This window comes from Sander vitreus, chromosome 10 (genome assembly GCF_031162955.1).
Source record: "Sander vitreus isolate 19-12246 chromosome 10, sanVit1, whole genome shotgun sequence".
Classification (NCBI taxonomy): Eukaryota; Metazoa; Chordata; class Actinopteri; order Perciformes; family Percidae; genus Sander; species Sander vitreus.
The window spans coordinates 9,546,074-9,559,218 of record NC_135864.1 but is presented as its reverse complement, the minus strand read 5'-3'; the positions used below and the strand labels follow the sequence as shown (position 1 = coordinate 9,559,218).

At 39.2% G+C, this 13,145-nt stretch overlaps 1 protein-coding gene across 1 annotated transcript in view; it reads right to left on the bottom strand.

The window, feature by feature from the left end:
* Positions 1-518: 518 nt before the first annotated feature.
* The window catches only part of lingo2 (leucine rich repeat and Ig domain containing 2), a 106,362-nt gene continuing 93,735 nt past the window's right edge, over positions 519-13,145 (bottom strand). The window contains exon 2 of the mRNA XM_078261332.1: positions 519-3,387. Within this exon, the coding sequence (XP_078117458.1) occupies positions 1,534-3,375 (1,842 nt within the window). The 5' untranslated portion in view covers positions 3,376-3,387 and the 3' untranslated portion in view covers positions 519-1,533. The remainder of the gene's footprint in view (positions 3,388-13,145) is intronic.

Sequence of the window (13,145 nt, the reverse complement as noted above, 5' to 3'; positions counted from 1 at the left end):
ATATTTATACAGTACAACAGTAAATGTTTGATAATTTACTATGCACGTTATGTACTGTCATGGGATTGTCCAAATTATTAACTCATAATATTAGTAATACTTTTTTTTTTATTAACAAATTACTGTTATCAAAGTAATTAAAACACGTATTACAGCTGTGTATCACTAGACCATGTTAGCATCCTTTGAGATATTGGTATTTGTAAGTATGGTATATGAATGTAACAAAATAGCTAGTATTTTTAAATAAACTTTCATGTTGTACCAAATAGTGGACATGTCACTTTTGATGTGAGTGTTTTTGTAAACCTAAAGATTAAGTTTCATGAATAAAGTGCAAATTCCTTATGTCATTGTTGCAATGTTACTAGCATAAATTTGTTTTCGCAATACTTAAAAGAAGACTGTAATGTCTATCAGTAAGGCTGAAGAGAACATTATTTCATTGTGTATTAGCCATTTAGTCAGACTCATTGGTACAAATACATCTTCATTTATTTCACATACATTTTTTTTTAAAACTTTTACTTTGAAGTGTTCACAATCTAAATGATTCAACAACAAAATGAGGAACTACCACAACAAAGTCCAAATTTTCTACTGGGGAAAATTATGCAAATGTCACTTTAGTAAAATTGACACATGTATTTTGCCAACCAGCAAAGGTACAGTTAAAGTAATAAAAAAAGACAAAAATAGGACAAAAAGGTGGTTCATGTAGGTACTTTGACCAACACTGGATCATCGATATGATGATCCAAGTGTTTGGTTAGATCCTGAACAGTGTTTGAGAACTGATTTGCAAAATGCTCAACCTTTTTTATAAATAGTCTTTTTTCTTCTTTTTTTCATTGATAAATAATATATATATTTTTAATATCTAGGAGTCAATTGGGGGAGCAGGGACAGATAATTACCCATAGAAGCCCTTCCTGAATCCATGGGAACTTCAAAAGTCTGAAGAATGTTCTTGCTTAACATATGTGGTATGTCAATTTTGGCTAATGCATCCCATGGATATTGCTATGAATACATAATTTAGCATTAGGTACACATATGCAAAGTATTGAACATAGGAAATGATGGTCTGTTTCATTGATTTGTTCAGTGAATAAGCATGGCGCAAGACTAAACAAAGTAGGTTAATAGCTTAGATACAAATTTGTAATGTACATGGTTCAGCCAAGTCCGTAGATACAACCCAAAACTGAAGCGTTCTTTTTTATGGGCATATAAATTTCAAAAAGCTGATAAATGACACCTATTTCCTTCAGATCCCCATAGCGGCAACAGTTTTCACTCCTCATCCACGTTGAAGAGGATGTCCTACTATGCCTCTCAGTATTTTAAACAGTATCCAAGCATTATGTCAAGATCCACGATTTCAGGTACTTCTCATCTTGTTACAATGCCCCAAATGGATTCACTACCACTCTCCCGGCAGCAGTGGGAAGTTCAGTAGTCTGATTTTCAAAAAAATACATTGTACTTTAGGCATTTCCACAATCCAGAATCTTTAATCTATAAAAGAAGTCACATCATTTTCATGTTAAAACGACGAGGACCAGCTTGTCCCTCTGCCGAGTCAACGTTAGTGCCGTTAGACTTTGACCGAGGCACATATTCAACGTCTATGTTGTTTTTATGTTTTCCTTTACCTCTGCTCCAAACGAAAAGGAGCAGGAAACAAAACAAGACCACTCCCAGGAATGTGAAACAACCCATAGCAGTTGACACTAAAATAGTCTTTAGGTCTAAACCGAGGGTCACACCGGCCGTCCCGTTGGCAGTGGTATTGCTGGGATCTGTGTAGTACTGGGTCCTGTTAGCATACAGTGATCCCAGACTTTTAACCGCCAATGAAGTCATCAGGGTGTCATTCCCAGCACTGTTGGAGGCAAGGCAAAGGTACACTCCGCTGTCTTGCACCTCTGCTGACTTGATCTCAAGTGTGCCATTGTTGTGGAGGGTAACTCTACCATGGCTCCTACTTGTCAGAACTCGTCGACGTGGGGACAACCAGGACACAATGGGCCTTGGTGTCCCCTCAGCACTGCAGCGCAACATCGCCTGCTGGCCCTCATCCACAGTGATTGTTTGGGTTTTATTCTCACGGATTTTTGGCTTAGTACATGTCACGTAATAAGACAGGAGAGTCTCCTTAAACTCCTTAAAAGGCCTGCCACGAATACCTTCAGGTGTGCTGCACTCCGGCTGTGAATCTCCAAAGAAGATGGAGTGCCTTTTCTGTAGGATCCACATGAGACGACAGTCGCACACCAAGGGGTTGTTGTCAATCAGAAGAACCTCTAGAGCCTCGGGAGACTGAAAAACACCCTTCTCCAGTGTATCCAGTCGGTTATGAGAGACATTGAGGACTTTCAGTCCCCGCAGGCCCTGAAAGGCATATGGTTCAATGGTGGTGAGTTGAGCTCCAACCAGATGGAGCTCTTGAAGCCGAACCAGTTCCATCAGCATCCCCCCTTCAATGTGCCTAATGCGGTTGAAAGACAGGTTCAGGTGTGTCAGGTAGGGAAGATGCTTCAGGGCTTGGTAAGGGAAGGAGGACAAGTTGGTGTTGGTTATGAATAAAGCGGTCAGGTTGAGGCCATGCAGGGTATTGGCTGGCACATGGTCTAGTGAAGGCCAAAAATCAATTTCTAAAAGCCGCAGCCGGAACAGCTTTTTGAATGAGTAAGGATGTAAAGTGCTGATGCTGAGGTATCTTAGATGGAGGCTGACCAGGTTATGCAGGTGGGAAAGGGACTCAGTGGGTACAACTGTAAGGTTGCACCTTTCTAAGGTTAGCATCTCCAGGCTTAAAAGTCCACTGAATGCACGGTGAGAAATGTAAACCAGATCATTGTCACCCACTTCCAAAAACTTTAGATTGTGCAAGTCCTGGAACATGTAATCCAGTAGAATGACGATTTTGTTGTCACTTATATCCAGTCGGGTAAGATTTGTCAAGCCTGTGAAGACACCCAGAGGAATGAGCTTTATACGATTGCTCTTGAGACTAAGTGAGTGCATGGTAAAAAGGGCGTTAAAAGCTCCAGGCTCAACATAACTAATAATATTTCCACTTAGGTCAAGTTCCTCAAGCCCAGGAAAGGCAAAAAAGTCATCAGGGTTGATCATTGTCAGCTTGTTCTTACTCAGATCCAGGATCCTTGTCTCGGTCGGGATGCCATCCGGGATGCTGGGCATGCGCTTGCGGTGACAGACAACCGCCTTGGTCTGCGCTGAACACTCGCAGCGTGAGGGACATCCCAGGGTGGAACCCACAAAGACAGCCACGAGGGCCAGTCCCAGGAATGGTGGCCAACATGAGATGACCGTGTGCAGCATGACTTTGCTCATACAGTCGACCATTCTGTCACGGTTCTGCAAGAAAAGAGGTAGAGAACAAAGAGAGAGAGAAATACATTAGTCACTCAGGATGGACCTTGTCGTGGCTGTGAATTAATTAATATTACAAATAATATGGCAGAACAGGTTTAGAGAAAAATAGCTCAGGTGCCTTTACTAGTATTGTATAGAATGACAACAGATTTGATGGACCTCGCCGCACACAAATGTCACATTGCTACAATCCTCTTCCCATCTAGTTTCTTATTCAAATACAGATAAGTTGAAGTCTAAATTTTGGTTGGCGATCTCTTAGGGTTTTAATAAAGAACTACCTTCTCTCGCTTTTTCCACCATCAGTTGAATCTGTCAGCTGTCTCTGTTTTCCTCTTACTAATGTGATACTGATCAATGCACAACAGTGCTGGTTACAATGTTTCCCTGGTGAGCATAGGTACTTATAGGTACCACAAAATCAAATTAACTGTTAAAGAAATAAAAAGTGCAGCTTCAGTGTCACTTCAGATAGTGTTTCTCTAAATCTAAGCCAGAAAAACGTATAAGGGTTTTTCACACATATTCTCCGTCTCTGTTTGATAATGTTAAAAAATGTACTGCACCCTAGTTCCAAGAAACAATTCCAAACATACTAAAGTGGCAGAATAAAAGAAATCAATTATGAAAAAAAATGCTTGCCAGTTTATACTGTTCATGGAGAAGCGTGATCAAACTCAATCAACAAATACACAAAAGCTACATAAGTTGGAGGGCATCATTCAATGTTAGAAGAATATTATGATTATTATAATATTATGATTTTGATTATAAGCATTAACACAAAGGTTGAAAAAGCTATTAAGCAGAGGTCTCGAATCTAAATATTTTTTAAATCCGATTTAGAAACGGATTCAAACAATGTGCAAGCAAATGGTATGGTATAATGGTAATAAATCAATTATTCTGGAAATTGTACCATAACCATTCAAATAAATCTAAGAAAGAGTCAGTTTGATAGATATTCCAACTCATAAGTTATTTAAAAATGAGAAAAAAGTAATTATTTTAGTCCATTGTCATGCCAATGTTTTACTCTTGATCCATTTCAATATGCATGTCATAAAAAATAAATAAAAAGAAAACATTTTTGTGTTTGTGCAGGGCTGCTACAGTACAAGCTCAAGCAAACACTATTACACAGCAAAAAGTAATAAAAATTGAATTCTTTCCCTTTTCCACTTTCTGTACTTTTGTGGTAAAAAAGATTGCGATTGACCCACCACATTTTAAGTGATCTTGTTAAAATTAGATGAGACATATCTAGCTTTTGTGTACATGTACCCATACCTGTACACATATCTTTTTTAACGGCACAGAACTCATTCTTAAAAAAGGAAGATGTGTTCGCAGTTTTGCCCGACCGGATACGGCAAAAGTTGAATCTATCAACCTTCTTCGTTGCTCTGCCTGGTTGTAGCGCTATCCTATTGCGTGCAGAGAGAATTTAAAAGACAACCGTTTATCCTGCCCCTTGGATTGAGCCCCGTCAATGGTGAGTTCCCAGACCCAACATCTTGATGTGGGTCTGGCTTGTCAGGCTACTATAACGCCATATTTGGGGCAAAATATTATTATTTCATCAATCATCAGGTTTTTAGGTTGCAAGGATTGCAAACCATCCCCACCTCATTTGGTGTGTCATCAGTTGTGCTAAATTTAAACCAAGAAAGGAATAATCTGAATTTTTCCCCAGGCTTAAACAGACTATGGTGCAAAGATAATATGATGGCATACCCATCTAAAGAGAAACATTACTGAATGTGAACCTAAGAAAATAATTAAAATGGCCAAAATGAGGACCAAAATGAAATACATAAGATTGAGTGTTTACTTGTCTGCACCAAGTGACACAAATCAAGTGCAACAAAAAACAGACATATAACAATTCCAATTCCAAATTCAAAACACTGCTTTTCTACCAAAATACATCTCAACATTTATGTTCTATGGTATTTAGATGGGGATGCACTGCTTTTCAGTATTAATGTGTGTCATTGGCCAAAGGCCTAAAATATTGATGTGTTCTCATGGCATCTGTGCAGCAAATGTTGGCAGTTGCTGATATTTATTGATTATTCATTTTGTTATGTATTTACTTTCCCTTTCCTCCAGTTTTCTACTGTATGAAGCTTATTGCTAGTTCGTGGGCACCATATGGCTGGCTCTGCATTGCTGCTGACTTGTAAAACATTGCCAAATGTGCACTGGCCTGTCTAACAGCTTTCTAATGCAGTTTATTGTTAATGCAAAGCTAAATTCTCACTCCCTGCTTTAAAAGCAGTACCTTTCAACAACTAAGAAAACACATCTGTTATTGCCATTTTTCATTTTGTGAACCAATATTGGAAAATGTGCTTTTCTATTTTTATTTTCAAAGATTGCTGCATTAGGGCTAGGTCAATGTGTTTAAGGTCTGACTAAATAGTGTCTTCATACATATATAGATAGATAGATGTACTCTATTCCACGCACGCACACACACACACACACACACACACACACACACACACACACACACACACACACACACACACACACACACCTCTGTATAGGATATTTCTTGTGTCCCCTCCAACGTAATAACCACCTTACACACAGACAGACAGACAGACACACACACACACACACACACACACACACACACACACACACACACACACACACCTCTGTATAGGATATTTCTTGTGTCCCCTCCAACGTAATAACCACCTTACACACAGACAGACAGACAGACACACACACACACACACACACACACACACACACACACACACACACACACACACACACACACACACACACACACACACACACACACACTGCAGCACCATGTGATTCAATGGTTTACTAAGAAGGTGTCTAATCAGTATAATGATTGGTGTCTTTGTAACAGTCTGTAATCCGAGTATAGTGAGCCTGTGATGTGACCCCCTCATCTGGGCACTGCTGAATGAGGGAACCATAATGCAAGTGCATCATCAGTAGCACCAGCTGAAGTGACTCCTGTGCAGGAGCAAATGTTGCACATAAGTAGGCAGCTGCCCTGGGCCAACTTCTGCAAATACATCTCAACTATCTGCTCATGTGCAGTGGATTTATGTGTGTGCATGTATACATTTCACTGCTGGATACACTGCTTATTGTTCAATTTTCTTATAATATCCCTGATAATTTGATTGTGTTTGTCGTGTGCTGTTTTTTCACAGATTCGTAGTGTGCTGCTTGTGTCCTTGACAAAAAACAGGATGGTACATTTTGTAACCTACAGTATTCAATAGTTGTAGAAGAAAAAGAGAAGTTTCTATAGCAGAAACACTTTTGATTTTACCATGTTTTTTCGGCCTTGAAGGATAAATCCTTTTAGCAGTGTAGCTTGCATTTCTGTAAACATCTCTGATTAATATGGATTAACTGGCACAATGTAGACAATGTGACATCAAGGTTAAAGTAGTTAAAGTGGTTTTTGTGGTAGCAGAAAGAACATATTCTACTGCCTAAGACAACATTTTGTTCATTAATGTTCACCAATCAGATAGAAGAAGTAAAGACAACCAGTATCTCCACAAAAAAGATCTCAGGAGACCATAATATATTGCAGCCAGAAATAAATTGAAAAATCTCTCAAACAAGTCAGCTAATAATAACTTTACACAGTCATATGCAAGAGTTTCTGAACTTTGTCAGAAATAGCTCCTCGAATACAATGAATATCACAATGTTGACCTTAGGGGTAAATTGTTCTTTAATTGTTTTTAATTATTTATTAATTACGTTTCCATTGTATCTCAATATTCTGGAAACTTCCAGTGACCAGTGAAATCCTGCAATGCATTGTGAGATAAGACTGCACAGTGAAGGTGTATCTGTAATGTGGCCCCTGACCCACGTTAGTGCAGGGTTGGATCCTGAGAGGGGGAGGATAATAGCTAATGGTGTCTGACTCAGCATAAATCAGTGAACAGCCATTTCGCAGGGGTGCTTAGGTCGCCTGCACAATGCCATCATCCCAATCATATGTACAGTACACAAGTGGCCCAATATGAATCTCAAACTTACCTAATACTCCAGACTATTAAATTAGGATTTGCTCCTCCACAATGGCAAAGATCTGAAAACATATTTGTCTTAGCTCATTTTTAATACGCATACAGTTTTCTATTCCCATCACAAACTCATTTCCATATGAATCGCTGAAAGCATGCAGGGCTCTTCCATCCCATGATGCCGCTCTTTACTTTCTAACACAGCCCGAGGCTAACTAGTAAGAGGATGAGTAGGAATGATGTCTGTCTTTCGTGGCAAACCATTGCCCTGCATGCACTAGTTAGTCATGATTTCACTCATAAAAAATGCTTATATTACTTCATCTTGAGCCTCACTCCTATAAACTGTGTATTCCAAACTACACTAATTGCAGGTATATTTTCTCCATCTTTTGTCAGAATAATGTTTAAGAATAAACAAAGCTTTGTGTAGCTCTGACCTCTGCACTCTTGACTACAAGGGATTTATGAGACAGAAATCTAGAGGTGAGAGTGAAGCTATTATATACAGGAGATTGCAATCGCTCCCCAGACTGGCGACTGATATCTTCCCCGGGGAAGTCTCTGTATCTTTCTTTTTCGCACAACTGCACTATGACTCTTTCATTTTGCTCACTTTTTCATTTGTTCTGTGTCTATCTCCTCTAATTGATAGGTACCATTTTGGGTCACACATTCCTTAGATCATCGTTATTAAAAAATGTGTTTTGCTTATTGTTACGTTACTTGGATGTTTGTGCTTCACTGTGCAGAATGATGACGTATGTGCAGTGTTAAGGGCAGAGTTTCCACATCGGAAAATATATTATTACACAAATTTGTTTAAAGGTGGGCATTTAGACAGAGTAGGATCGACAGTACGCGCAAGGTGGTGAGAATAGCATGTGACACACAAGTGGATGTGATATTTAAAGGTTAAGTCAGTAACATTTTCATTTAAAGGGGTGATAGGATGCAAAACCGATTTTACCTTGTCATAGTTGAATAATGACAGTTTAGTGGGTAACTAGGACATACATAGAACCTCATTGACACCTCTTTCCTCTGCAAATCTCACAATTTGAAACTGCCTCTGAAAACGAGCAAATCTCAACGAGCCGCCGATTTGACGTCAACTCAGCGGCTCCTCCTCATTTGGCTCTAGTCTCTATCTTTGTCACGCCCAAACATTTACATAGGCTACGCCACTGATCTGAGATCAGCTTAGTCTTCTGAATAGGTCGTGCAGATCTCAGAAATAGTATACATTGTTCATCTGCTATTTTACCACTAAATTCACTTCTGAGACTTTTTTTATGCGAGAAATCAACTATGTAGAGGTCAAATATGGCCAAATATGGGCGAAAATTGATGGCTAATTGTAAATTTTGTCCGACTGTGTGTCGGAGTTCAGCGGCCGGTGCTGCCTGTGTTGCTGCCTCGCCGCCCGGCCTGCCTTCCTTCACAGACCCCGGCCTGCTGGGAGGTAGATGGAGCTCCGTCACGGCTGGCAGCCCACGGCACTCCATCTCCGCGCAAAGTCACCGTTTTTTGGGTTAATGGACTACCAAACGCCGCTGCCCTGACAGAGCTCCAGGGCCTGCAGCGCCCCTCTTCCTGCTAAATGGCCGGTGTGTGTGAGTGAGAGTGCGATCTGTACACATAGGATTGAAGGGACAGTCGCAGCTAACGAAACCCCTAATGTTCACAAAAATTCATTAAATTGAAATCGGACACCATAATACGTGTTCAAGATCGATATTGTTATTTGAAAACACAAAAACAACACTAAAACGTTATGACAATGCAGTCCACAAACAATGATGTTATGCTGAAAAGTCCTGCAATCATGAAACAGTATACGGTAATTATTTTAAAAGAAAAGCCTGACATTTAATTAATTAATTGATTTTCTTTTATGGGAAAAATCAACAATAAAGATCTCAAGTTTGAGTTCACATCCTGCTGCATTCTTTTGCTTTGCTACATGTTTACTGTATACATGCATTCATGAACACAGAATAACAGCAATGCAATTGAATATACAGCCGTGGTCCTAAGTGTACTTTTTCCTGTAAGCTCCACTGAGTTACAGTAGCAAGAAACATGGTCCTTTTAATTGGAGCTAATTGAATCGAGCAATCATGGGTCAGTTTGCTCATCAGTGTCTCTCCCCCTGCTGGGTGGAGTGGACACCCGCTATCCATGTTTGATTTAAAATTATTTACCAACTAATTAGCACAACAGCTCCAATATGAAGTGAATATAATTCAGCAAAATTAAAAATGAAATCCCTCAATGGTACACCTCACTGTACAGGAGGTCGGCTTGGTAGACTGCAATGTGATCTTGGCAACGGAGGGTTTACTCTGACTTAATATAATCTGATGCACACATATTGAGTGTGTATTGTAACCACAGTTTACATGCATATTACTTGTTGGTACTCTAAGTACTTCTTAAAAATCATGTGTTTTGAATTTATTTGAATGCTGTAAGAGCATAAAACCTGTGTTAAAGGATTATATAAACTGTCAGTTCAAGTGAAAATGTGAAATCCAAAGTTGGCATTATACAGTTTTTCTGCACTGCCATTAACACTGTTGGTTACTGGTCGACTTTGTAACTACTACATTCTGTTTTCACTTAGGCCCTGTTTACACGATGACGCTCGCGGGTGAAAACGAAAAAATATTTTATCGGATGTGCCTTTCGTTTATACGGCGACGGCGTTTTTGGGGTTTAAAAACGCAAAAAAGTGGAACCACCCTTCAGAGTGGAAATCTTAAAAACGATCCACTGTCGCGTTACCGTCTAAAGGGTAAAAACGCGAAAGTCTGAAGACATCAGAGTGGAGAGAGACGAGAAAAAGGCGTCCAGGTAGTCTGTTGTTACGGAGTAGGCTACAGAAATTATAGGCTCCTGTTATCTAAAAGATTTTCAATGTAATGGCTCAATATTTAAATGATTTTGACAATGTGGATAAGGTTGTTATAGTTCTATGACCATATGTAGGCTATTCATTTGAGCCAGAGTAGGCTACAACGTTGCGGATGAAGAGAAAGAGAGAAAGCGAGTGCCAGCGGGCAGAGGAGGGTCTACTTCAGCCTCCTCCTCAGCTTGTCTTTCTAGACAAGCTTTTGTTGTTCGCTTCGACATGTTTTGGTTTCGCGCTACTAAGGAGAGAAGTAGAAGGAAGGTTCTACGTGGTGGTACGGCCTTGGTGGTGTTGTGTGGCAGTGCCACCTAGCCGCCTGGCGTGCATACTACATTGACTTTCACACACTTTTGCGTCACAATATGCACGCAGATTTCCCCTACAAAAAACTCTCGTGTAAACGCGGAATAAAAAGTGAGAATGCAACGCCACTTTTGCGTTTTCTCTTTAGATCGTTTCCGTCTAAACATAGCCTAAGTCTCTTAAGCCATAATCCTGAGAAACTATTGGTTGTAAACATTTTGCTTTGGCTTTCATCTGAAGGGTAAGTTTGCACACCCTGAAAGCTCACAAAGCACTTCTTATTTTGCCGAAGTAGTTTGAGGATTTAGATAACAACTTGGCCTCTGTGCAATCAACTAATAAAAAGCCACTTGTGAAATTGGCCTGCCTATATCTCCTCTGGAAAGGTTTTCAGACTGTGTTTGATGTGGCCCCCAGGCACTGATCATTGCACATAATGTGATTCCTCTTCACACAGAAAAACCTCCCTGCGTTTAGGGTGGATGGTGGGAGACAGTTGCTTTTTTTACCAGGCAATTATCAACACCCCCTAAAAAGGATAATCAAAGCGTCAAATTTTGATATTTTGACTTGGAAGATGGCTCTGGAGGATGAGCCATTTCAAAAGGCAGGAACAGGAGGAAAATAAACTCTTAGAGCTTGAGCAAAGCCGCAGAGGAACAGGGGCTGTGTGAGGAATAAAGCAATAATGAAAGCAACATTATGTGTAATCGTGTAGGGAGAGAATGTGCTACATAATGGGTGCAGCAGTTATACAGCAAGCTCTCCATACATTAGCATCTGACATGGCTGTCCTCCTGTCAATGGGTCCAACTAATTGTAATGTTATTGGATGTAATAAGGAATGACTAAGAAAGGCAACTCTTTCAGAAAGTGCCAAAAAGGAAGGTTAATAAAAAACCTACATACACACAACATTCCTAAAATCGATTGGAGAAAAATAAAACATTTCATCACATATGCACAGACTTCTGTATTTTAAGTGTAAACACTAGACAGTATATAATCACTTATTATTTAAGCTTTTGCGGTCAAGATATGGTTAATTCTTGCTTTCTGAAAACAGCAGAGGATATGCAAAATGATGTCTTAATTTCCCAGATAACTACAAAATAACAGTACATCCTCATAAGGGTCATTGTAAGGGAAAGTTATTAAATCATCATTTTATTTTAATGAGGCTTATATCTTATAATGATGCTACCCTGAAGGAAATATGTTATTAACTTGCAGGTTAGTTCACCGTCAGAGTGTGCAATTAACCCACATTTTCTAAAGAGCATCGGCGAGTAATCAGATGGGATCATAATGAGAGGGAATAGAGTGCGATGCATTTGCCTTATCCATTATTTAAAGGATCTTTGTAAAGGGCAGCGAGGGTTTAAGGTGAGCCTGCCAAGATGCAAAATAACACTGTTGTTCTTGGATAAACCACTGTCAATCTGACTTCTCATGCAACAGAATGCCTCATCAGGATGTGACCTGGATACAATTACACAACTCAGCCTCCATCAATTTTAGAGCAGTATATACTGTATACTTATAATAGCTGTAGCTGTAGAATAAGAAACACAAAAGAACAACAGTAGTACCCTTGGTGATTCTTCAAAAACACAGATCGCTACCCTAGAATAATAAGGTTCTATCTGACATTTTTGTCAAAATTGAGTTATTTACATATTCTTACTCTGGTATAACTTGTGAACATTATTTAAAATAAAATTAATTTTGGGCATTTTATTCAGAAAACAAAAAAGGTTCTATCTACAAAGTTACACTCAGACTTGGAGTTATAAGGTTTTATCTGTGGTCCAATCATCTTTTGGAATATTTACAGAAGGACCAATCAAATACTGTTTCTTTTTGGTGCCAGGTTGTCTAGCGCTAGTTAACGTTAGCTAGCGTTAGCTAACATTAGCTAGCATTACCTAACATGACCTAAGTCTAAAAGTTGTCCTCAGCAAAATCCAAACGCTATAATGCAACTACAAGTGGAAATTCAGTCATATCCCATCATTTCCTTGCCAAACGTCATATCCAACTTGATTTGCATCATATTCTAAGACTAGTTACTGCTAGCTAACGCTAGCTAACATTAGCTAACATTAGCTATTTTTAAAAGTTGTCTTCGACTTCAGCAGAATCCAAAAGCATGAGATAGAAATTACTTCAACATAATCCCATTGTTGGTTTGGGCTTGTCTCAAAATGATGGCTAAATTATATGTAGGCTACTAAATTAACATTAGCACACTATCAATAGCCTGGTAACATAGCCTATTTGGTAGTGATTATCTCCTTATTGCAAGTAACAGCATCTCAAATGAGCTCCATTTTAATTAACCAGTCTTGGGTTTGAAATACCTTGTTCATAAGCAAAACATCAGTTTTATCTGAATGAGTATTGCTATATGAAATGTTGTATGACGCGTTTTACATTTAAATTGTTTAAAAATGATTTGATAAACCTTTAAA